General features: G+C 40.1%; 1 protein-coding gene across 1 annotated transcript; it reads left to right on the top strand.

Annotated features, from left to right (window-relative positions):
• The first annotated feature begins 471 nt into the window (after positions 1 to 471).
• LOC130179736 (uncharacterized protein C14orf132) lies at positions 472 to 26,689 on the top strand. Its single transcript, XM_056392740.1, has 2 exons — positions 472 to 1,062; positions 24,406 to 26,689. The coding sequence occupies exons 1-2, from the start codon at positions 1,036 to 1,038 to the stop codon at positions 24,640 to 24,642; spliced, it is 264 nt and encodes an 87-aa protein (XP_056248715.1). The 5' UTR covers positions 472 to 1,035; the 3' UTR covers positions 24,643 to 26,689.

Below are 26,689 nucleotides of genomic sequence, written 5' to 3'. Positions count from 1 at the left end.
ACAGGCACATAGACAGGGCTGGTCAAAAGACTGACAGGGCTGGTAGAAAACAAAGATTTTTTGACAGTCCATTGTTTGGGTTAAAAGTTAGAGGATGCAAGTAATATCGATAATAAAATGATAATACAATTTTAATATTGGTTCATGTCATGTCATGACATGTTCATACATGTAAGCCATCAAAATTTTTTTTTTTTTTTCATGCAGCAGACAGAATATTTTTCACCCAGATGGTTGGATGAGTTTTTCTGGATTAAGGAAATTTCCTCAGAAACCTCCTCGGTTTTTCAGAAAAACCAGGCACTTTGCTCTGTGACAGGAATAAATACATGAGGCAGAACAACACGGTTTCGGATGTGTAATCTACTGATTTCATGAACAGCACAAAAGTAGGCTGCATTTAAGTACATGTCCACGTAATTTGGCCATCTACTGTACCCTAAGTACACTGTTTCACTAAGAACTAAGAAGAGAGTAAAAAAAACGTGTATAAAAGACAAGACTGAATAGAGAATATGGGAAATAATGCAGGGGAAAGAGAGGAAATAGACAGGAGGAGATAGGGACGAAGAGAAGCAGAAGAAAAAAGAAACAGAGAGAGAAAAGAGAGACAGTGAATGAGTGAGTGAGGGAGAGAGTGACTTGCACCTCCTTCCTTATATGTGACAGTCCAGCTCCACAGCCTCCTCCACTGCCACTAACTCTCTCTCCTTCTCTCTCGCTCTCTGTCTCACTGTCTCCCATCCACATCTCTTCATTCCTCCGTCAGCTCCGCTTCTGTTCCTGCTTTTTGTTTGTTTTATATTCCTTCATTTTCTCACCCTCCCTCGTTTTCTGTTGATTCTTCATCCTTCGACATGCTCCTCACGTGAAGTCTGCCAACTTGCACAGCCGGTGTCATCAGTAAAAAAACAAAAAAAACAAGGCAAATGCTCTTTCGGGGAATAAGAGAAAAAGCCACACACGTTTGCATCCTTCACTGAACGGAGCAGCAGCAGCAGCAGCAGCAACAGCAGCAGCAGCAGCAGCAGCAGCATGGATCTGTCTTTCATGGCCGCGCAGGTGAGTATCTCTCTTCCAGTTTCCTTCACTGATTCATGGCTTGTCCGAACTTTTTAGAAATACATTGTGGCCATTGATGCCATGGGCGTGGCCGGTCAACAAGTTCATGTGGCGCTTTGACAATTGAAGACCGTAAGATCGACTGAACACTGTTGCTCATGAGAGACAACGTCATATTTTTATGATTTCCCTGCTGGAACAAAAACCAATGGATATTCCCACAGTACTGCTAAAAGGACTGGAACTGCGTGTGTGGTACATTGCTGTACTTAAGGTGATATTACCTGTGGTAGTCCTTTAGTGATGTAGTTGTCCTTTTAAAGTTTAGATCATAAGGTCCGACTTGAACATACTGTACAGAAACTGAGATTGACAAAAACACAATTTAAATTTTAAACTTCACAATATTATTTATTTTGTTTTATTTTAGTTGGATACATTGAACCATCCAGTTCAATTGGACCAAGACATGGTGGCATATTGTGTTACTTGGGCAGATGCTCAGTTGTGATGGTTTCCATAGTGATACATTTAAATATGTTACACTCAATTGATTTTGGCTTCATATGTATCTGTTTCACACACATGTGGTTTGTTTTCATTAGGGGCTCTGGTATTCTGCTCCCCTCTCTCAGTGTCTGGCTGCTTATGGTTTGTCTGGTGACATCTACTTTGCCTTTTTGTGCGCAGCTGCTATTAAAAGGGTTTATAGCATTATCTTTGCTGCCAATGGCTGTTATGCAGACCAGTCTCAGCCAAATCTTTTTAGGACCCCTAAATAGAAATGCATTAGACCATGGAGCCATCGGAGAATATATTTTTGTTTAGTACAACTTGATTAAAAGAGAGGTGGAGCAATACGAGAGAGCATGAAACCTGAACTCAAATCAGCCAGCATTTTTCACTCTTAACTTTTAGTGAGATTTAAAAAAAAAAAAAAAAATGTGTAATGGTGATACAACATCTTCAAGGATGTTATGTCCTCACTTGTGTTTTTTAAAAACTTTGGCTCTGTAGCAGTGCACAGGAGCCAGACTTGCAGCTAATGACGAAGCACAGCGGAGGAGGCGGAATACTCTCAGCCTGTTAGAGATGCTGTGGGGAGTCAGTTACTCATATTCATGATGGCTTAATACCACAGTCAAACCACTAAGCTGGAGCATTGGGGCCTTGGTTTATATGAAGGAACTTTCCTCTGCCCTCACTGTGCACAGCAATGCAAGAAGCTAAACATAATGTAGTTCCAATGAAAGGTCAAACACTGACCTTTCAAATTCTTCTGGGAACAATGAAAAACACAACTGGACAAGAAATTTAATGACAGTTATTACAGCTCAAACAATGAGATACCACCAACAAGAGTTAGACCAAAGGCTCTGTAAAATGACTTAGTGCAGCAACAGGGAAACTAAATATAGACTGTGACATTAGTTACAGTGTCACTCAAGTATAACCAATCAAAAACAACATTAATTCCAGATAGGAAACTATAACACAGTAATTAATCTCATGAACGTTCATGTAACATTTCGAGCTGAAACAATTAGTTGATTAATTGATTGGGAGAATGACAGAAAATTAATCTCACATCAAAACTGTGGATGATTAATCATTTGAGTCATTTCTCAACAAAAATACTTTTATCCAGCTTCTCAATTATGAATATTTTCTGGATTTCTTAGTCTCCTGTGATAGGAAACGGAACATTTTTCGGATTTGGACTGTTGATCAGTGAAAACAAGACATTTGAGGATATCGTCTTGGGGTCTGAAATACTGTGATGGACATTTTTCATTATTTGCCATCATATAATAGACAACACTGAAAATACGCCTTAGTAGACTAGAGTTAAAGTGAAGAGGAAAATAACTGACAGTTAGCCCTTACTGTGATTTAACAATTACAATGTTGTTGACAGCACAGTGGCTAACTTGGTTAGCAATGAGCTGTTTGCAGAAAAGCTATATATTACTAGCTAACAAATCACAAATAAGGTAGAATAAAATAGTGCCTTTAGATAATGTACCAACAAGAGCATTTGGAGAGTAGATAAAAGATTTGCATTGTCACTGGTCTGACAAAATGGTGGATGTAGTTCAAACTGTATACCGGTTGCTTCAAGTAATAAAATATTCAGCTGACGTTTTGTGGAGCAGAAATTTAGTTCAAGAAGTCATAACTTGTCTTAAAAAAGATACTGGTACGCTTCCAGTTCCCCATTATTCCATTACCATCCTTATTCACTCCTGCTTCTTCCAGTCCACCTTTTTCCCAGCATCCACGTACCTTCTCCACAGGAATGCAGCCTCTTCAGAGAGCTAATGGCTAATTTGACGGAGGTGAAATTCATTCCAGTGCCCTGAGTCATTCTGTAATGGTGCCTGTGAATGAAGGCAGGGAAATGTCCCTGGAGTTTTGAAGATTGACTTCACAATGGATTATTTTTTGCCCATCCATCTCAGTGTAGCCCTGCCGCCTGCAAATCATTGGACCCTTCACCATCACTTTGTCTCTAAAAGATGACGGATGCTGCCATAACTGTTCTCTCCTAAAGACAGAGAAAGTTTTTAAAAGAAGTCCAACTCAGAGCAGCTGGTTACCGATTTTCTCCCCGAAGCAAAGGATGAAGAATGAGTAGTCTCGAGGATGTATTGGTCGTTATTGCTGCAGTGTAGTTGAAGAAAACATATGAACCTCGTTAGTGATATATTTGACATTCCTGTTGAAACTTAAGCTTTCATTTACCTGTGCACCACTCTACAGAATACCAATTCAAACTTGGAACATAATCGGCCATTGTTTTGCTGCATTTGTCCCTGTTCCTTTTTGTTGAAATAGATTTGTACGATATCATAGAAACATGCTAAATGGCCCTCTGCAGAACAATGTGCGCACTTTTGTGTGTGGTGACTGATTTGCATTTGCCAGCGATGCCTCACTGGTTTGAAATGAAAGAGGGCATACTTCATTAGGCTGAAAGTGGTGGCATCCTCAAGCCTTGCAAAACATGGATTAATAGTTGACAATCACAATGAAGCTCCTGAATACTAAGCTGCAGGCAATGAGGCGATTTGCTCTCTATCTTTTCAGATACACCGAATTTAACATTTTTGTTCCATACAACTTCGCTCAGCTCTTTAGATATGGATATTCAGATTTATTCTCAACTTGTCCTCGCTTATGAATTTCCTTCGTCAGACCAACAACTGAAGGTTAATCACATTGTGTGCATCTTTTTAACTTGTGCAGGCACAGGCTGTGACTGTCGGAATGACTAAAATGGCAGATGTTAAGCCAATGTGTTCCCCAGTTACTAACTGATGTTAAGGTCAAGTTTGATGTGTTGCAGACAGGCTCCAGAGCCATCCTGGGAATTTTGCCAGTCTCAGACTTGCATCAGCAGACAGATCTGCAACACAAGGCAGCAAAGCCCTTAAGGCTCTGCCTATCCAATACACAGTGACCCACTGGCCTTGGCCTTTTACTCATTTTTGGATGGATACATGAGTATGCATGCACAGACCCTTTTTTAGAATATGTGCTATGGTTAACATTTGATCCCATGTGTGAGAAAAGGGCACAAAAGGAAGAGAGCTCTGTGTTTATTTTATTTCCTTTTCATTGCTTTCATGTCTGGACGGTTAACTCATAAATGAGACACTAGAGGTCGTTCTCCATATTCTCAATTCAGATGTTTTGTCTTTTTTATGACAGGCCATCAGCATTTCTCATTGCCCAATTACTTATTCAGTGAAGACGTGGCTCTGAGTCATTCTACCTGACAGGGTTGTCCATCTCCTCTCATGTTCGAGAGTACAGACGACAGTGAAAGGATGAGGTGGGGGGAGAGCGGTTGACAGCCTTAACACAAACAAAGCCATCTGTATTTATCCGCAGCACCAGAAACTTCAGATCAGGAGCAGACAGGACTGGCAGATATGCTTTGAATTACCTTGGTGCCAAATGATAGGACAGACATAAGTGCCAGAAAGTCAATACAATCAGAGTAGATGATATAAGTTGGTAGATGTGTTTAAATGCATTGTTTTAATGCAACCAACTCTCATGCTGATTAAAACTGGCATTTATTTTTAATGTGCAGAATGATTACAGCTAGTTCAATCATAAAAATAGTAAAATAAAACAAGACGACCAAATTTAGTGGGATGTACGTGGCATAAGATCAGAGAAAGACTGCATCACCACCCCACGATATGAAGCTGGATATGGAAATGTGAGTAGAGTAGTTCACACATGAGATTATTTTCCTATTAAACACAGTTTTCCAAATGGCAGCCATCACAAGCTCTATATCAAGACCATCTTTGTTCTCAATTGCATTAAAAATTCAATTATGTAATCATATAATCTTGCTGTGCATTCTTCACGCCCAAACTGTCCCTTTAAAAGAAAGAAAAAACACAAAGATCTCATGGTCGCTATAGTGGTGGCTTATTTGAAGAGTGTAATAATGGCACAACACCAGCCTTTTCATCTCAAGGAGCTGATTTGCCTTCTGGTCTTTTGTCTGCTGTTTTCAGCAATTGGTTTTATATGAAAGCTGTAGGCTAGAGATAGTGAAAACTTGCAATAGCCCCAATTCTCAGTCTTCTTCTACTTTTATTACCCTGCTGGGCTGTAAACGGACCGAAGGAATAACAATCACCACAAATCAATTAGAAGAAGGTGTAAGCTCAGGGAAAAAAAAAAAAAAAAAATCAATGCTTTAAACAGATGAAAAAACAGGTGAATCTGGCTTTGTTGGGTCTTATTTCTATTTTTAGCAGCTTTCCAAGAAGCGCTATTTGAAGATTTGAAACCTTTTCATCTCAGTGCCTTTCACACGTTTTATCTGCACATTCAGTCTTATAAATCACACAAAAGTTGACAGAATAATGTGAACAATCAAACAACAATGACTGAAGTAGTTTTTTTTGTGTGTGTGTGTGTGTTTCTGTGTGTATGATTGTATGATTTCATGCAGGAGCATTCATAGACATTAAAAAGCACATCATGTCAATGAGGAACACGTACAGAAAGCCTTACAGTAAAATGAAGATGTAACCCTGCTTGACACATCTCCATTAATAGATGATTTTCACTGCAGAGTTGAAGGAGATGTCAGGCCCCTCACAGCAGGGCCACTTCATAGTTTACTCTCACTTGATGGATGTACCTCATGTAGGGAGAACGCAGAATGCACGGGAGGCATGGGCATTCACAACAAACACAATGTACTCTATTTTGGTAGGAGGTTTGCTCTGGCTGACTGATTTTTATGTCATCCTCCCCATAATCAAACCAAAGAGTCATTAAAATAAATAGCAGTTTATGTTTTCTAGCTGTTGCTGATGGTGGAGAGAGTCACTGCGGTTGCACGAGCTTGTGCTAAATGAGCAACACCAGGCTCAGTCTCATCCTGTTACAGTGAGAAATCTTCATGCTCTCAGTAAGACAATTGACCAGACAACATGGAATTGCAGATCTCTGTAATTGGCTCTGATCACTCTTGAAGCCGGTGCCAAATAGTTTTGTAACCGACTAACTACTTGCTAAACCCCTCCTCCGAACAGCAATTTTCCAGTCGTAGCTTAGCAACCATAAGCAGGCACAGCAGGTCCATCAAGCTTCAGATTTCTCTGCATGTTGAAGTGGTTTGCATGGGGCTGTAGTAAGATAAATGCTCAGTTTATAAAGATTTTGGAGGATTAGTCTTCTCCAAAGTAAGCCACAAAAGTTTGTGGTGAAAAAAATGTAACTAGCTCAGTACCTACAGCAACAACCCACCGTTACTTCCAAGTCTGGAGGCATTTCAAACTACATCATTTTGTGGGGTTACAGGTTATGATACAAAACAATTGTATTGTTTCTCCACTGTGCAGGAGCCAATCCTGGATGCTACTGTATCAGAGTTAATGTGAACATTAGTGGCTCTGTCCTGCTTTTTATTGGATGTGGGGAATTCAACACCCCAAAGAGCCAAACTCAATATCTGAGATAGCATTAAGTTGAAAAAACAAATTGGTTAGCCCATTCCTAAAAGCCTTTCTCTTGCAACAAATAAATCTATTATCTGTCTTGCTTGCCCAGGTTCTTTAGACTAAGCAAGGTTATGTTCAAATAAAATAATGGTCTAAATGTTGAGGATGCTAACGTTTTGCTTGTGACATGCAGCTTTAGCCTCACTGTTTTTGCACAATGTGCATATTTACAGATTTCATAAAAGGATTCAGACGGTAATGTTCGCTAAACATTTGAGTGAAGACAGCACTTTCAACCAGCTCACAGAGTTACAATATCTTAACTAGCTTCCTAGCTATAGCTGATGAAATCTGCTGACATCAGTTGTCATGTCAGCCAGAAAAACTAACAGTTGCATGCTAGAAATGAGAATCTGTGTCTGTCTACCTCTTTCTGAAATCAAGGACCCATAACTTGATGCTAAATCTTCCCCTCCATTATCACTGCAACTGCGTAGCCTACAGGCTACGTGAGAATGGATAGTTTGACAAGTGTACCCAAGGGAGGCGGGGCTTAGTTAACTGTCAATAACTGGTTGGAGACAGTTGACGAAATCCAGTGATTGATGAAAATAATGTGAATCAGCTCACACATTACCGTGCATAATTTCCCCGGGTCGCCATGCCATCTCATCTTACAACATGTTTGCACTGTAAACATCTCCCAGCTGTTTTGCACCTGAAATGAGTGATTGCATATTGAAAGAAGACCTAGGGAGAATGAAAGGGAGACTTAATGGACTGTGACAGCCAAGTATGAAGTAATAACATCTTTCCCTGATAGACCTAACCCCCTAACTGCATGATGCTTCCTATATAACTGTGCTTGTGATATTCAGTAGGCATGAATTATGTATTTCTACATAAATAATCTATTCTCCACCCATCCTGAGATAATTTCAAAGCAGCTCCGTCCCTTGTATTGATATGTTTCAGAATAAAATTGAGCTATGATTTGGGGTAAGACTTTGATAAATATTACCTCACCCTGTTCATCATGAAAATAAGCTCCACGCTGACATTTTTGCCATTAAGGCTCACATAAAATGCAAATCTGAATTCAGCTCATTAGCTGTTCTTTTGATGAATGGAAACAGGTGGAAATTATGAAGAGTTAAACAGTGGGCGGCTGCGTTGCTTTGGTGAAGGCTGCAGAAATGCTGAATGGCGGCAGCTGATTACACACTATCAAGGAGGAAGGAGAGATAAATTATGATTGTAGTTAAACATCACCATGGCTGCTGTCATTTATGGGGATCGTTGTGTATTTTTGGAATCGTTAGCATGCTAAACATAAAGTAGTAAAACTATACAAGTGTGTTATGTAGTGAGTCTCCAGCACAACTTTTCCAGTTTGCCAGGAGATGTCAGTTTTTCATCCCTGGGTGCAATTTCATTAAATCACCCCTGTGAGTACAAACAGAAATAGTCAAGTTAGAATGATTTCTTTTTGGTTTGAACACAAATTACATATTTTTAAAGGGATTTCATTGTTTTCCAGTTACAGTTTTTGGACAACAGAATGCCTGGTTCATTTTGTTTGTGTCTTTCGAGCTTCAAAACCCTAGCGACCTCAGACAATGCTTCTGTAATAATACGATTTGATAATAATAACACCAACGGCAAAACTGGGTTTTGATTTGATCCATTTCATTCGACCTCACTCTTTGAGTCTGACCTTGGGTTCGGCCAAAGAAAGCTGCCCTGAAACCAAAGACTTCATAGACAGACAGGTCTTTCTTTCCCTTCTCACTCACCTCTTGTTCACTCTGCAAAGAAGCTGAGGTTGTCGCACATAATGTACCTTCACTGCCCAAAAAAATACTGTTACCCTGAGACAAAAATCCTTGTTTAGAGTCCAGAGCAGCACTAAAGGTTTCAGTGACAATCTCAGCGTGTAGCCACAGCTCAAGAACAACCTGATGATAACAGTACGGCATCTAATTATCCCGCATTATGTGACACCCTTCCTATTAGAAATCAATTACTGTATTTCAGTTTCATGGCTCATTTGGGTCACATGCCATCTGATTATTCAGGCTACAAATGGACTAGTTTCAATTTTCCTGCTGATGTACTTTGCAAAAAGTAAATCACATCCCTCCTCTGTTCTTTACTACAACGTGTTGCCGATGCTGTCTGCAAATAGCTCCCTGACATTTTACATCATCAGCTTTACAGCAGCTATTTTTGTCAGACAGTAGTAGCCAAGCCTCGGTTAATGCCTATGTTTTATATGAAGCACATCTGACTGTGACCTCCTCGTTTCGGGTGCATGCAACTTTAATGCCCAGATGATGAATCAGGCACTTACAGTATAGTCAGCTGTATTACGTATGGAAATCATTTGGAATGCGGGCTGGTATGCATGAGGGGTGGAGAAGTAGACCAACTTTGATTTTTCTTAAAATTATGAATTTTTTATGACCACTGCAAGGAGTTGTGAATCGATTCACAGCCAAAGCTTAAAGCTTTTCTTTGCAGTTGCTGTGATGTATTTAAGCTAAATACCCTGGTGTTGCATTCAACAAAGATTTAGTCTCAAGCACCAATCTCAGTAGTGCATATGGATCCACGGTCTCTCTGTTGCTGTTGTGTTTCACTGTTCTGCCCCCAAGCTAGTTACAGGAGCAGCAAACACCACGTTACATCATGAGTTTTTCCATCATGATTTCAGGCATTTTGTTCCAGTAAAAACGACTGAACAATTATTAAGCTTCTCCATCTTGCAACCTGTAGTGCAACACAACAATCTGGTGTGCAGCATGTACATCACATATCCATTTGGGCTTACAGCTACTCTGTAAGCATTACACAGCCCCTACAGGGTCGATGCTGTGAAGGATTACCATTTACCCACCCATGTGTAAAGAAACATTCAAAGGCTTGTATCATTTGGAAACGATGATGTTGTTTATTGCAGCAATTAGTAATCAAAGACTGTGAACATGTTTTAATTGATTAATTTCACACCTGAGAGTCTTGTTCGCTTTTATGTGATGCTCCCAGCATCCACACAAACACACACACATGACCACGCAAGGATCCATGTTTATGCCCACCTCGTGATATATATCCATCTCAGAGAGTGAAAGGCACAGAAATCCAATTATTTATAGCAGTGATTTATGGACAGATGGCCCAAAACAGTAAATACAGCTCCTTAAAGTACAGGTGTGTGTGTGTGTGTGTGTGTGTGTGTGTGTGTGTGTGTGTGTGTGTGTGTGTAATCAGATGAATAATTTTTCTTTACAATGCAATAACTCACATATTATGATTAGGCTGTTGTGTACATGTATTGTCACATTATTTATTAACAAACAAACACGTTTTCCTTGATGCCTGATACTGTTCACTCACATTTACACAAATACAGACTGTAAGAATCATATTAACACAGGACTGAGGACTTGCAGAGCGAGGGAGCCCTTCTGAACTGTTACAGTAGCTGAAAACACTGTACTGTAACTAGGCCAACATGGCACACGCGTGACAAATTCATCACACACACCCCCCCCCCCCCCACACACACACACACACACACAGGGGAAACGCATACAGCAACCATTCATAAATGCTGATGCCAACCTGCAGTATCATATACTCTACAGTTGTATTTACAGTGGCCATGTAAGTGTTCACATCGAGTACTGATTGTAGAAATACACACAAATACTATATTAAATTGGGTAAAGCAGAAGAAACAATATTTAGACTGAAGGAACATCATAGGGGATCTTATGCAATTCAGTACTATATACCAGCTATATACAGAATGTATTGTATACCAAGGGAAAACAAACCGAGAGGTGTTATAGTATGACTTCATGCAGACTTGCAAGTAACTCACTAATTGGACAGTCACACAACGCTTCACTGACCCATATGTGTTAAGGTTAACCCTAATCCTTTGGTTGGTCTGCTTTACTTCCACACTACATAAACATCACTACAGTCAGCTTGGAGCTGTAGCTTGACCCACACTTTCAGGTTATCATCTCGGCCCAGTTGTTTAGTCCACACCAGAATTTGATTGACAGCCGTCTCACTGGCCCACATGAGCAAAAAAGTTAGTTTTAACTGTACCAAAAAGGGGTGAGGTGTGAAACACCCAGACTATACTGTTTTTGCAGTTAGTATACAAGAAATCAATGCAGCCTTGGTTGTGTAGTAACAGGACAGACAAACTGCAAATTTTCAAAAGACAAGTGTTTTCAAAGATTTATGACCTATGTTTTTGTTTTTCCAAGATCTTCCTTGAGCTGTTGCTCCACCGCCGCCGCCTCCTCCTCCCATTCCTTTGTGCATTGCACTGAGACAAGCTGTTTTTAGTATGCATATTTACTTTCAAGTAAGCTTAATTTAGTCTCTTTTCCATTATGATAACAGAACAGACCTACTCAAAACCTGATCAGAATTAGTATGGAAGTGGGCTACAAGTTCTTATCGTGAGAGAGGATAATTAATCATGTTTCTCCATGAGATTGGCAGTTTGTGACAGCAGTAGGCAAGCATTTACACAAGAGAGGCCCACAACAAGGTAAAAATAATTGTAAAAGGTGCTTTTATATGTAAGAAATACAAAGAGTTAAAAAACAGGCAATGGAACCTCTCAGGAATTGAAACATGTTAGTGTTGGCACAGAGGAGTGTGCAGCACTAGAGGAGGGTCGCAGAGCAGGCTGACACATGGTGAACAACAAGAAAGGCTGCAGGGTTTGGCTGATCAGAAAAGTGAGGTGGGATTTTCATTAATAACATGCTGCACTTACAGTAATCTACTCTGGAAAGTTTTCTGATTGTGCTTAATGAGAGTGCTTTTTTTTTAATTTTTTTTTTTAGGTCTACTAAAAAGGTTTTCTTAGCATTTGAATCAAGTTTGTGTTTTTGGAACTTATTAAAACATGTCAGACTATACCTCTAATAAACAATTTCAAACACTATGCACCAAGCAACACTGCAAGCACTTTAATGATGTCTGTATACAGTACGTGTCCCTGCTACATGCATACTGCATGCAGTGTATACGAGCAAGGGAGAGGAATTCCTTCTATCGCTAATGAATAACTCCTGCTACCTTTCACTCACATCTCCCAGTGGAGTTATTTTACAGTAAGGTATAGCAATATAAGTGGCTGTGGTTAAGAGCGTCAGTCAATGTAAATATATAATGGTATGCAAGGAATACATATCACTTTAATTTCTGTATTCCACAGCTAATGAGACAGGGCAGAGATATGTGAACACAAATTATCCAGAGAAAGACGCTGATGAAGATGAAGCAGATGCTGTAACACAGAGTGATTTAGATTTACTTTAGCACCACGGCCATACATATTACATGCAGGCCATAGGAGGGTGCAAGAGACAACTGTGAAGCCTCTATATTAGGGGTCTCAAACTCAACTTACCTAGGGGCCGCTGGAGGTAGAGTCTGGGTGAGGCTGGGCTGCATCAAGTATTCTACAAAAAAAGTACAACTGATCCAATATTCTCAATCTTAACAAGTCAGAACATGCTATTTTCCCTCCACTCGGTGACCCAAACATGTTACAAGTGACCAATTGCTAATTCGTGTTGTTGTCACGAGCCTGAGCTACGGTAACCCACAAGTGTTAAAAAAATATAAAACGCCCAGATGCATGTGAGAAAAAAAGCGCGGGCCGCACTAACACAAAGCTTTGATTTCAGGCAGGGGGCCACAAAATATTGTTCCGGGGGCCGCAATTGGCCCGCGGGCCGCGAGTCTGAGACCCCTGCTCTATATGGTCCCTGTGAGGGAGAATTACAGCAACATGAGAAAAGAAAAAGAAGTGAAGAGCCAAAGGAGTTTTTTGAGAAAATACAGTATGATACTGGATATGACTCAGACAGGAGAGGAGGGGAGTGAGTGAGGTGGTTTACTTCTGGAGGAGATGACTTTTCAGCCCACATGAGATGAGCAGTGAGTATGGCAGCCTCAGGGAGGCAGCAGAAAAGATTTGAGACCAGTGATGACGAGGTCAGAGCAGAGAGAGCTAAAAGAGATGGTAGATGGCAAAGTGAGGTCTGGCATCTGGGACTAAAACCATGACCCGGAGGCTCGGTTGGACATGGAGGGGTGAGCACAGATCTCTCCTCAGCTTCTTAGGGTTTTGAAGTGAGAGAAGTGACATGAGGTGGATTTGAGGAGGTGGAAGTCAATGTACTTTGTTGATACTGTTCCCTCTGCAATACTTTAAACAGTGAGCAATACATAAATTGAATAAAATTGTACTTTTAGCTCTCTACCAACACCGTGTCGATATAAGTAGAACTTAATGCAATTGAACTCTTCAAACAACAGCTTTCATCTTTACCAATACTAAACCAGAGGAAATGCATATCAACTAGATGGTGAAAATATTCAGTCAAGCACATGACAGTTTTAGCATCATAAAGCGCTGTTGGATATATTCACCCTTTGCTTCTTTAGCTGTGACAGTGGATTAATCCCCCCACCCCAAGCAGGAGGCATCTCTGTGCTGAAACTCGCTTTTGATGATGTTAGAAATGTTTCTATCCTACAAGTGACACAGTTGAAAAATATTTTTTTTCAAAAAGAATGTTGCTTATCCACAGATGATGGCCCATGTGGCCAGTGATTAAGAGTGAGAATTATCAAAATGTGGCAGTTTAATGGCCAAAAAAAACCCAACAAAAGATAAAAGTCGATGGTTGAGATAAAAAGGAGAGCTTTTCATTTCCAGAGTGGCTGACCATGGGAGCGATTTGCACGACGTCACAATTTGTCATAATCATTATCTCTACTAATGATTACTTAGAAATGTGGTTGAATGAAAGATACACATGAGAGCAGGACAGTGCGGAACTATGAATCACATAGCTAGAGTGGCCCTGAGGAAAAGCTACTCGTCATCATCTCTTAGAAAGAGGCAAAGGCGTTTCTTCATTTCATTGCCGTCTGCCTTGCACTTTAGAGATCAAAGTAGATTGGGGTCCTTCTGCAGCCGCTGTACAGAGCAGGGCCACCCCACCCCCGCTTCTGCACCTCACCCCCAAGTCTTACATGAGTGGAGATTCAATTAAGGGCTTCCATCTCTATGCCTGAAATTTCTCTATTGCACAGTGAATGAGCAGGCATGGATGGAGCCGTAGGGGCGGCTGACACCAGTAACAGATACACTGAGAAGGTTGTGGGGTCCCCCCCCCTTCACTAAGGCAGCAATCTTACACAACTTGTGTGCAATACTTTTATTTTCAATTCTGCATGATCTAAAGAATCTATTGAATTTCAAAAGACTGCATCTGAGTGTGCCACTCTCCCCTCTATACTTTGATGTCTGCCTGCAAGCTAGCACTTCACAAAAAGAAGTCTGCTTTTCTTTTTACTTAATTTGTTTGAAGCCTGAACACACAAGAGAAATGACTCAAGGTGCCACTAAACATGAAAAGCCCAACGAGAAGGCAAGTTCGCCAATTTCTTTTAAAAAAAAAAAAAAGGTGTTGGTTTGGTTTTGTGACCTTGACTGTCTGTTTGCATTGGTTCGTATGGTTTTAAAGCAGCCAGCTTTAAAACCAACCCGGTTTGTCACGGCTCAGCTCGAGTGAGGTCAAAGAGGTGGAGACCTTTAACGAGTTGCAACTTAAAATGGGTGCAAAAGAAAAACCAAATGTAGCAAACAAACAGACAAAAAGGTGGTAGCTGGGGGGGGACAAACAGAGACAGACAGGCTGCCACATGCTCTTGTAGTGTAATGGGTAACCAGCACAGGTGCGCTGAATCTCCCTGATCACCATTAGCTCCGCCCTCAGGCTTCTGCAGGGAGAGACTGCACAGAGAATAGACCTTTGTGTGCTGCTTCACTGGCAAGGTGAAGCAGAACATCGAAATGCAACAGAGCCGCCGAGTCGCTCTCTGCTTACATGACCGTTTGCGTGTGTCTTGGCTCAAGGGGGGAGCTCGTTCAAAAGTCCTCCAGCGTGGCCCATCATAACTGCAACAAGCCGCCGCTCGCTGAAGAGGCGTCATGTGACTCTACTGGGTGCGTTTTAATTGAAATTGCTCACAATGTAAAATACATGAGGAAGCTCTGCTGTGTGTGTTAGCTATAGCATGACGTGTTCTTTGGTGTAAACTTTACCATAAAACACATGCTGCACATAATCCACTTTATACATATTTAAAATATCTGCTCGAATGAGCAATGAAGAAGCCTTGGCTTTGGTGAAAAGCAAATTTTGAAAAGTATCTTGAAATGAAGACATGAATGGTTAATTCATCAAGTTCAAATATTCAAAATAAAGTGTATTAATGTATTTCAGTGCAGGTTTTGAACAACCCTTCCATAATCTGTGATCTGAGCTTCTTAATTCCTTGTTTTGGGGGCAAAGCAGGGTGCTGTCAGTGCATTTTCTGGTAGATTAAAGAAAAAAAAAAAGAAATAATCCAGACTTCTTGTCAGGATGTGAAAGTCTTTTAACTTTCCAGCTCCACTTATTCCTCATCCTCCATCAGAGGACTAAACACGACAGTTGTCATGTTTAGTTTTAGGTTTTCTTTCTTTATTCCCGTGTGAACTGAGTCTTTGCAGCTTGGGGAGTCACAGACCAAAGCACTGCAGACTCAGACATACACTTGTGTATCAGGAATCAGACACTGGGACAAAAGGACATTTACAGTTGCCAGATGTGTCAGACACACACACGCAGTCTTTTTTCCTGTTATTTACTTTTTAATTGATTCTTGTTACAACAGATGCAGTGATGGTCTGGCACTGCATCTCAGTGATCATCTGGCAGGAATAATAAATCACTCTTTGTTTTCTGGTGGATTTTAATGTTTCATAGCTGATGAATTTAGTTTCATCACATAGTTCAAGTCATCACGCAACTGGTAATTAGAGTAGCAGCATATATGAGTAAGTAACAGTCCCAGATGTGAACATGCATTATTTCCTCCACTTGTCAAAGAAGTGTTTTTTCAAGCCTTTATTCTTTATTCATATTTCCTGTGTAGATACTGTACAAAAATCCATCACACTGAGGCCAGGAACACCACTGAAGAAAAAAATTTATCATTCATGATGTCAAAGAAGTATAATAAACTTTCTTCTATGCTGCAGAATTTCCATTGAGCTGACAGATCGACCAGGGTGTCAAAGCGAGGATCACTTGGGCTACACTTATTCAATTGAGTTATAAGATTTATTAAAACATGCTGCTGGGCTGCTGAGACCGGGAAAATCAATGAAAGCACAGCTGTAAATCTGACCAGCAGGAATCAGGCCTGAAACTAGAGGTCTCACCACTTTTGCCCGGGTGAACAAGCCTCTGTAAAACCTCTGTAAATCTCCCTCGAGATTTAAGGCATGACTAGGTCAATATGCTACAGTGTAGTATGGTACAGGCCAAATCTATTGTTTTCGCTGTGGCTGCTATTGTATAGAAGGAGTGGCTACTTTTCTTCTGCTGGCCACTACACATCAGAGATTAATCCTCTGATTTTTTTCAATACTGTGTAATCCTATTTAATTTCCCTCGTATGTTGTGACATGAATTGAATGTTCTGACATTTTTTACCCTCCCTCAGGGAAATTTGAGGTGAGGTAACTTTTTACAGCTTGAAAAAAAAAGAAAAGAAAAAGAAACAAGACAGCCAAAAATATGCGGCAAAGTTTGAATGTAAAGAGTTTAAACTAACTGTCAGAATCATAGGATGAAGGCAGTCGCAGTGGAAATGTTTTCCTTTTTTTTTGCATTTAAACTACCAGAAGTATCTGAATTATTAATTTGGATAATCAAGAGGATCAACTCAAAAATACTGGATTATTTAAATTTGTGTGTTTTTCTGTAGGACGTTTTTTTGCAATGTGCAGTACTCTGGAGATTCGCTTTGTGCACTATTTTAGCTGAGAGCTCAAAGATCCCAGCAAAAGGAAAACATCACTCCTGTCACTTCTATTTACCATCATACTTTTTCTTTTTATTTGAGAGTGAGATGTGCTCCATACAGTTCCCACAAAAGTAGTGTTGATGGCATGTGGACTACTCTCTGCTAACAATCCCACAATGTACTGTGATGCACTACAGCGGTCAGTGACAATGCAACACAACAAGGATTCATTCTCCTTATTGTGGTCGTTGGACAGTTAAGTATTTTTCAATGTGGGTTAAATGAGAAGTGCAAGTTCAGACATGTTCAGCAGAGTGGTGATTGAGCACTGAGACAGTGAGACGCCAATGAGCTCGTCAGAACAACAAGTCACATCTGTGTGCAATTAAATCCTGCGTGTGTGTGTGTGTGTGTGTGTGTGTGTGTGTGTGTGTGTGTGTGTGTGTGTGTGTGTGTGTGTGTGTGTGTGTGTGTGTGTGTGTTTCAGTAGCTGCTGCAGGAATATCCACAGTGTACTGCTCTCAGCTCGCAGACAAAAGCTCTGTTTATACAGGATCTTCTCCTGACAGTTTGACAGGTCACAGTAGGAAAAGCACAGGTGAAATTGATGATGGTTGAATTCCATTTAGCTGCTTTGTTTTCAGGGTCCTGGTATGGTGCATGATGAGTCATTGTCTCACTGTTGTGGCTCAGTGGGACAGAGCTATCATCACCGTTATCACTAACACCTGTGCATTCCCTGCTATGACAAGTCAAAATGTCTGCTGTGAAACAGACCTATTAACTTTTAAGTGTGTTGTAAAATATTTTCATGGCTCACAGACAATTCACAGAAAAGTGTGACAGTCTTGAAATGTGCTGTATTTGTCACTCAAGCTTGTTTTATTTTTAAATAACTGAGTCATTGCAATACATGGTTTTCAAAAAAAAATAAAAGCTTCAAAAATGGGGCCAACATGCATGAACCACATTTTATTTCTCTGAGACAGTGGAGTCTTATGACAAAAGAGAAATGGCCGAAGTACTAACACTACTGTGCAAGCTGTAAAATTTTTCCATCTGCCTTAGAGAGAGTAAAAGGCAAGTAATGTCTTTAAAAAAGCATTTCTCTCAAATATACCAAACAGGGGGAACTGTTTTTCTAGGAGCTGTGGGTTTTGTTTTGTTCATATCGAAGCCAAATAAACCCAGAAGCAAAAAGTTGTTCGAATCAGTACTTTTCAGAGTCGACAGCACTCTCTTTTAAAGTGCAGTCTTGTGTGATGAAAACAAAAAGTCAGATAGACGTCCTGCAAAACTCAGGGTGACATCATGTGGAGACAAAAGCTAAGCCCCGAGATGCATTGTGAGAGCATCACCTGTCCAGACAGTCCTGTAGTCAATAGAGCAGAAATAGCTGTGACAGTTGAGAAAATCAACAGCTGTGCGTTTTACATCGATTGTGCGTGCGATGTCAAGCACAAAGTCCATTGTTTACACTGCAGGGATCCGCCTCTGCGCCTGTTTTCTCCAATACACTCTGTTTTCTCCGCCCTGAAGTTTGTTCTTCACAAGGACACGAGTATCGACTTAGATTTTAGAATGACCTCATATTGTCCCTGGGTGCAGAAAACCAACTTGTTCTGTCTTATATTGTCCTAACAGCCATGCTTGAGTGCTTTTGTGCTTAGGTATATGTTTTGGTTTGTCTGCTACCCAAACACATTTATTTGGGTTTTGCGTGTTTGTTCCAAAGCCATTTCACTGAATACTTTCCTGGTGGCGACATCCCACGGGAGGCAATTACAGACCATTCTATTTCACAATTACTGTGATCATCCGTGTAGGATGGCCCGGCTCTAGGAACAGCTGGGACGAATAAATCAAAGCTGTGAGGGCAGAGCAGGTGGAGTCGTACAGTGAGATGATCTTCGCTGCGTCATCTGCCGTAGATTGGGGTTTTGCTGTGTGTGTGTGTGTGTGTGTGTGTGTGTGTGTTTGTGTGTGTGTGGGGGGGGGGGGTGCACAGGTAGAACCATCACTCACAGCCAAGAAGGCGTGGGATATGCAACTCAGGAGATTCCTCATATTCTGCTATTGGAAAGTTATTTTCCACCTGTTCCTGTTGTATTCTTTCATTTCACTCATTTAATATACCAAATACAATCGTCCACTTGAAGATGTAAACCACAAAAAAAAGTAACAGCTGATTTTTCACTTACCTTAACCTCCTAAGACCCGAACTCTATTCTTTGCTATTTAGGCTGATTGGGACCTGAGAAAAATGATGTCCACATATGAGGACATTAGTTTTAAATTTCGATTACTGAGTGGCAGTATAATATCCTCATATGTGGTCACCAGGCCCTTGTTGAGAAAAAGTTAGTATTGTGGTCTAGAGAACCCAAAATGTGAAGTCCACATATGTGGACGCCAGGTCCTAGGAGGTTAAGTGATATCTAGCTGCACTGAGAGTTCTTTCACCACATTAGTACAGTGGAGTGGACCATGTCATGCTGCTCAGAGAAGTGAAAAATTCAGTGGCTACATGTCGTTGCAACAACAATGTCCTGTTGCTTTGAATAATCCACAGATGTTGCTCTCAGTAGCTTTAATTTTAACCACCTTCTTCCCATAAAGCATCACCGTTAATGTTCTTCGAACTTTTATCGTCAGCGTACGCGTTCATTTTTTCTTTAACCCTAATCCTTTATGGGGATTGTTAGTCTACTGACATTTACAGAAATTTGTAGTATCTTTAAGTGCGTCCACGCTGAGCCTGTTAAATTTGTGATGTATCTTTAACTCTTTGTCTAAACCCCCCCACCCTGAAACCATCTCCTCCAAAAATTTGCTTTTAAAAGAGTTCAGAACTTTAAATAAATTTCTATGCGATCACTCATCTTAAATGTTGTTATACAGCTGCTGTCATTAACCTGTATTTATATTCATTTTGTTGATCATATAATAATGATTTGGTTAGCTGTCATTCCCACTCCTTACCAGAAGATGGCTGTGATGTGCAGTTTTGTTGTTTGCCAATAAGTGAAAAGAACATAGTTTTCAAATCAAAACAACGTTTTAAAAGATGTAGACATAGTCTCATATGTGCGTCTATCTGGCTTTATCATATTCACAGCTTGACTCACTAATCACTTACAACTGATCAGAAGACGCTGGTAAAGTCTGTTTTAAAAATTTTGGATAGAGACATAAATTGTAGGTCATCTTAAATGTGTTATTTAATCTAAAGTTAAAGAATCACCTCGCTCACTCTTGGTTACATTCTCGCATTTAAATCATGCAGCAGAATCTGCACTGCATCAGCCAACTGGTTCGCACTCAGAGTAAAAAAAATAGTCCCTTTTGCAGTGTATTTATTTTTTTGGAATACACAGGAGAAGCACAAACTCTTTGGCTGACGCCTTATCCTTTCTGCTTGTTACTCCTCTGTATAATAAAAGAATAAAGACTGTAAGTGTGAGCTGGTTTAACTTCAGTTTGAATCCAAAGATGTATAAAAAGAAAAGCTATTTTGTAGGACGACTTGGGAAATTAAATCGCTTTCATCTTTGCAAGAGGAATACTTTTAATTTAGTGTTTAGTTTGTGTGGTCAGGAAGCTCAGTTTTAACACTGAAATTAAGTGCCAAGCTGTTGAAGTGGTCGCTGAACCCATTTAGTTGACTTTAATGTTGGAGGTGAACGTCTACAGTTTCCGGGAAACTTTGGTGGGCAATATAACTTTATTTCTGAATTCATTCATCCATATATGTCAATAAGTATGGCTTTTCCTGGCAGTAATTCATAGGGGATGACCATCATTGTCCGCATAAGTGCTCAGATGCTTTGGGGCGCCTCTTTTTGAGGTCGCTATTTCCCTCTGTTCCATTAGTGCTAAACCGCTTACAGCGCTAACCTCGTGTGCATGATCCATGTGGGAGCTGCGGGCTTGGATGAATGGATACGGGAGCATCCCAGGAAAAATGATGATATACTGACATGTTATCGGAACACCTATCTCCATGTATATACACAGGCACACCATCGCTGCCAAAAATAGTAAACAGGGCAATCAAATATTTAGATTCAGGCTTACTACCGGATTATTTTTGCACACACTCCCAGTATCCACTTCATTTTATCCGGTACACTTCCCCATTTATGCAAACAGCTCACTCCTTTGGACAATGAGTTACTTATAAATAAAACATAAATATCAAGAATGCAGACAGGGTTGAGAGCTTCAGTTATCGTCCGACTGAACGTCAGATTAGGCAAGATGCAGCTTTGAATACAGCATGAGGCTTGCAACATAGTTGTGTCTGGAGATAGTGTGGTGATAAAAGTAAAAGAAAGAAAAGAAAAGAAATCAAATCAGTAGCATGTTGATGAGAGAGGTCAGAGGAGCTCCTTCAAAGTGACAAGTAGACAAAACTGATTTTTCCAGCCTTTCCATAGAGATCAATGCAGGCAGTGTGTCGGGAAAATAAAATTGGAATTGGCCCAGTGCAACTTTCTTCAGGAGTTCAGAACTGCAGGGTAGTTTAAATATTAAATATAAATGTTGTTGTCTTTATTGTTGTATTAGTTAATAGGTTATATTATTCATTGTGTCATGCACATAAAGTCACCCAGCCCAAAGAATATAACTTATTACGATGCAAAGACGTTTGTCTCCTCTCCCGAGCTCTATTAATGAAATCAACCACTAAAAGGTCCCTTATTTCCTGCTTTATATCATCACCTATCCAGAAGAACTTAAAAGAAATGAAGGGCATTTTACCAAAGAGTGTAGCCCTTAAACGATCACATAATGAGCAGTAACATGCCAATCTCACCTAAATAGAGAGACACATAGGACGTAAGACCTGTTGACAATCCAGTGCAATATACATTTTAAAAATGCAAAAATCTTTGCACGGTTTCTTTTGAAGGTTACTTCACGTAAATGTGTGTGAAGATTTCAGTGATTATTCCGGTCAAAGGTGATAATGTTAAAATATTGTACAGCGTGGTATTTTTTTCAGTGACATCTACAGTATTTATGTTTGTACTCCTAAACATATCTATGTCAGTGCATGTTAATAGAAAAATATAATACATATATGCTATTTTGGATATTGTCAGATATATTTATGTATTTGCTATATTATTGAGTCCCACTCTTTGGGAGTTTTCATTGTTCTTGAATTGGTAATTGTTTTGGCATGTTTATATCCCTGTGTGAGTTGGACAGTGGTTCCCATTTTTACGTATTTTGACCTGAGCAAGGTCCAAGTTGTCCATTTAAATAAATTGGTGGTTCAGAGTCGCTGTGTAGATGTTCGCATCATTGTATCTTCTCATGTGATGCTGATTTCCGATCAGCCTATAGCACCAATATGTGATGGGCATATAACAGAAAAAAATAGATGTTAAAGATGGATGAGAGATACTCATGAGATGCTGTGGCGGGAGGAGTCAGCAGATGCAGCGACTGAGTGGGGGGCAGGGAGACCCAGGTTGGTGGACTTCATGCATGCCTGTCTGCCTCCATCATGCTCATGTGAACAGCAGGCGCGCCACAGGATGTGTCATGTCATTATTCACCACCAGGGGCCAATGAGCAAAGAGCAGCAGGATGTTTCTAAACAGTGTTTTCCCCGTGTGAGGGAAGTCCTGAAGTGTGTGTGTGTGTATGTGTGTGTGTGTTTGTGTGCGCGTTAACATCCTTTTGCATTAGCCTGTGTGTACATTAGAGAGAGGGTGAGTGAGTGGGGGTGTGAGAGGGAGTGAAGGTGAGCAAATGAGCAAGCAAGAGAGAATTTCTGTGTATGTGAGAGCTCGACATCCCTCTGAGGTATTTATAGCATTGTTTTTCAGCTATCTTCAGCAGAGTCTGTTTTCCAGTCTGAGCGTGGTACGGGTCTCTCATGCATTTCTCAATCATATATCCTATGGAGACTCATGTAAAACACACACACACACACACACACACACACACACACACACACACACACACACACACACTTACACACACACACACGAAAGCATTCAGTTGCTTCTGCTCTAATGGCCAGCCTTCACAGGGCTCTGATTGTCCCAAGCAATAAATCATTTTCACTTGCAACATCTGAAATATTCATTCCATGTTAATCAAGCACTACTTCCTAAATACAGACACATGCAAAGACACACACACACAAATACACACATACACTATACATTCACTCAGCAGTGTGTGAGACAGACTGGGAGCCTGCATGTCTGCGGTGTGTGGGAAACCTTATAACCATTTTACTAATGATGTCGTGATGTAGTTGCCTCTCGTTTCTTTTAATACAGCACTCAAACTTGCTAATGCCCGATCTATAGGAACAAAGCTGACGTGCCATGAATGTCAGCAAAAGCAAGATTTTCATTGCATGTTTGACTCACTTCACCGGAACTGTGAAGTGTTTTTATCTGTTTTACTTTTCTAAATACCATGACCTGAATGACTGAGAATCCTCACAAGTGTAAAGTAAAAAAAAAAAAGCAGTCATTGAAAATAATAGCATTCTCACTTCACTGAAGTGAGACCAAGAGTCTACAGCCATGCTAAATACTAATGTCAACATGCTAACCATGCTAACATGCTGACATTGCATCTTAGTTTAGCATGGCACTAGATGATGTGAAGAGATCACCAAAGTTATTACCATTCATCCTGCATAAATGAGTGTGCCAAACTTCATTGCAATTCATCCAACAGTTGTTGAGACATTTCACTCAAAACCACAAATGTCAACCTCATTTTGGCGCAGTGAATTCATCTCAGAGTCAGCATCTGGGGACCATAAATGTCTTCTTAAATGGCAAACTGACCAGTGCTTGTTGAGATATTTCAGTCTAAACCAAAATGGTGGTCTGACCGACAGACAATCATTGTCATCCATTGAAAAGCATTTGTTTCTTAGAGGTGGCCTGTAGGGCCATAGTCCAGGACTGTAAGAATAATCAGGCCCAGAGTAAAAGCTCCCTCCCACAGTATTCCTGCACATTTAGTTTAAATTGAGCGGTTCTGTCAGGGACATTCATCAGGTGCTGAAAACTTAAAAAACTTAAAAACAGCATAGTGTTTTCCAGGAAACATTATAGAGAATTATCAGGGAATTACAGATCCATAAAATAAAGCTTCACCACTTTATTTCCCAGCTTGAATGTTGTTCCGACAGCCTCTCCACACTTCAGGCAATGAAATTCTGACAAAAATTAAGGATTCAGTATTTTTCTATGAGTCTTATTGTAGTCACATTTAAATACGGTCTAAAAGCACCCACCATTTGTAATCATAGCTATGGCTCTAGTAGCCAGTGATTGGAAAAGCAGAATCTCCTGTGAAATGTGTCATCTTGTCTCCTCTTCAAACATACAGGTACAACTCTACCTGTGCTAAAACTGAAAGTATATTTTTAACTCTCTCCATTCTTTTCGCCCTTCACTCACAGATCCCAGTCATGACGGGAGCCTTCATGGACTCGTCACCCAATGACGACTACAGCGGCGAACACTCACTCTTCAACTCCTCGGCCAGCGTCCACGCCGCTGCCTCAGCCGCCTCGGTACAGGGCCAGCAGGATGAGTCGCAGTCCATGTCCAGTGACGCTATCTGGCTCTGGATCGCCATCGTCGCCACTATTGGAAACATAGTGGTGGTGGGTGTTGTCTACGCCTGCACTTTCTGATTCGCATATGCTTACAAAGACAAACTGGCACACATCCCGCTATTTTCTGGATCTCTGGACCCCTGAGTGAGGCCATGCTTTGCAGATATACGTCCTCTCTCTCTCTCTGGCTCCCTCTCTCTCTCTTTCTCTCTCTCCCTCGCACTTGGCTTTTGGATCAGTTTGAGCCCCTGAGGAGGGTGTGGAAGTTGTGATACTACACAATGATATAGACTATTATATTTCTTCATCAGAGGGAAAGACTGGGACTTGGCCGCATTTGTTGGCACCAAGTGATTTTGGGCACAACCAGAAGTTCGAGAAGAAGCTTTTGTGTAACAGCTCTTTAGTTAAAAACAGAAAAAACCGACCTGTGCTCTCAACCAAGAATCAAAAGGAACTTTTTCTCTTTTCAGCTTAAGTTTGTTTCCATGTTTCTCTTCAGACAACACCCTCACTTGTAATGCAGAGAGAAGAATGGAGATTAAATGGGGCTTAAGATTCGGGTTGATCCGGGCCATTTTAAACATGCACCAGATAGTTGCTAAGCAATTTAGGCCAGTGCTGTTTAATTATGCGACTGAACAGAGATGGTGAATGTTAAAACATTTAGAAAGTACTGGGATTATTTTCATGTCAGGCAGCCCAAAGGGCCATGATGGTAGAGCTCATTTAAGGACTTATTTGTGGATGAAACATAGTATGGACACTGATCATTAGTATATATAGTATGTTTCTACACAATTTCACTGACAGGAAACTGAGAACAGGACAATAATTGACATCAAACTTGCTTTGATACACACTTAAAAGCTCATGAAAATGTTTTTCTGCAATGTTAACTCAATTACACATGATGAATGATGACCTTATAATTAGGTTTTGTGTAAAAGTCAGCCCCCTTTCAAATGAATGGTCTCATTGTCAAATACCTAAAGTGATATCCACCAGGGATTATTAGAAAATCTAATTGTATTGTCATGATCTGTCCGGTTATGTATGAATATTATCTACAGATGTTAACAAAATAGAACTAGAAGCACAAATTAAATCAAACACATGTAGCCTTCTTTACTTGTTCACCTTCTGTAGTTGTTTTTTCTCAGTGAGTACAGCTTGTAAATTATTTTTTTTTTCATCACGCAGAAAAATTACTGGCAGCAACAGAAGATGAAGATATAACAGATGTTAGGGCAGATGTGGGAAAATGCTAAATGTAGCCTATGTCTCCAGAAGTAATGTAACACTGACCAGATCTCTAGTGAACTTTGTGCTAAATGTATACCAATGTGAGTGGGGAGGTGATGCCTCCTGTGTCAAATGAAATTTAGTTTTTTATTAAGCTACTGTTCAGCGAATTATTTTTGTGTTACTGTCAAATCTAATTGGGAACAATAACTTTACTGTCAGTCTCAAGCATCAACCTGCATCCACAGATGCATATATATATATATATATATATATATATATATTATATATATATATATATATAGCTGGTAGAATTTGACTGCCAACTAATGTCTGTGCTTTGCTGACAAAGTTTTTTTCTTTCCTTTTTACGACAACGGGATAAAAATACTAATAATTTAGGGTTTTTTTCAAATGTGTGTTCAAAGTCAGCAAGTTGTTTTATCTGTCAACTGGTCTTTCTTTACCTGACTAACTGATCGATATATTTAGACAGACTGATCTATATATTTAGACAGACGCTTAGACAGAAGACTCTTTTTTTTTAGTAACAAATATTTCTCCTGGGATTTAGATGACAACATCAATGTGCTTAAGATTAAAGGATACCAACCTGTCTTGTAAACACCATATCTGTTCAAATGTTCATACACTGCAACAAACAATACTGGCTTATTGTATCAACTGTACCATGTAAGGAGAAGACACTAATCTCTTGTTATTATGAGTGTAAGTAGCCTATACGATGTTCAAAGACAGACTTTTCAAGCCTGTTATTTTTAATAAATGGTTGACGTAGAAATATTTAGACATGTTGTAAACCACATACACAACGCTCCTTTTGTAAAGACATGCTACTATTAAAATTTCTGTATCAATA

This window comes from Seriola aureovittata, chromosome 13 (assembly GCF_021018895.1).
Source record: "Seriola aureovittata isolate HTS-2021-v1 ecotype China chromosome 13, ASM2101889v1, whole genome shotgun sequence".
Lineage (NCBI taxonomy): Eukaryota > Metazoa > Chordata > Actinopteri > Carangiformes > Carangidae > Seriola > Seriola aureovittata.
Note: the sequence above shows the minus strand (reverse complement) of the source record. Positions and strands in the feature narration are given on the sequence as shown.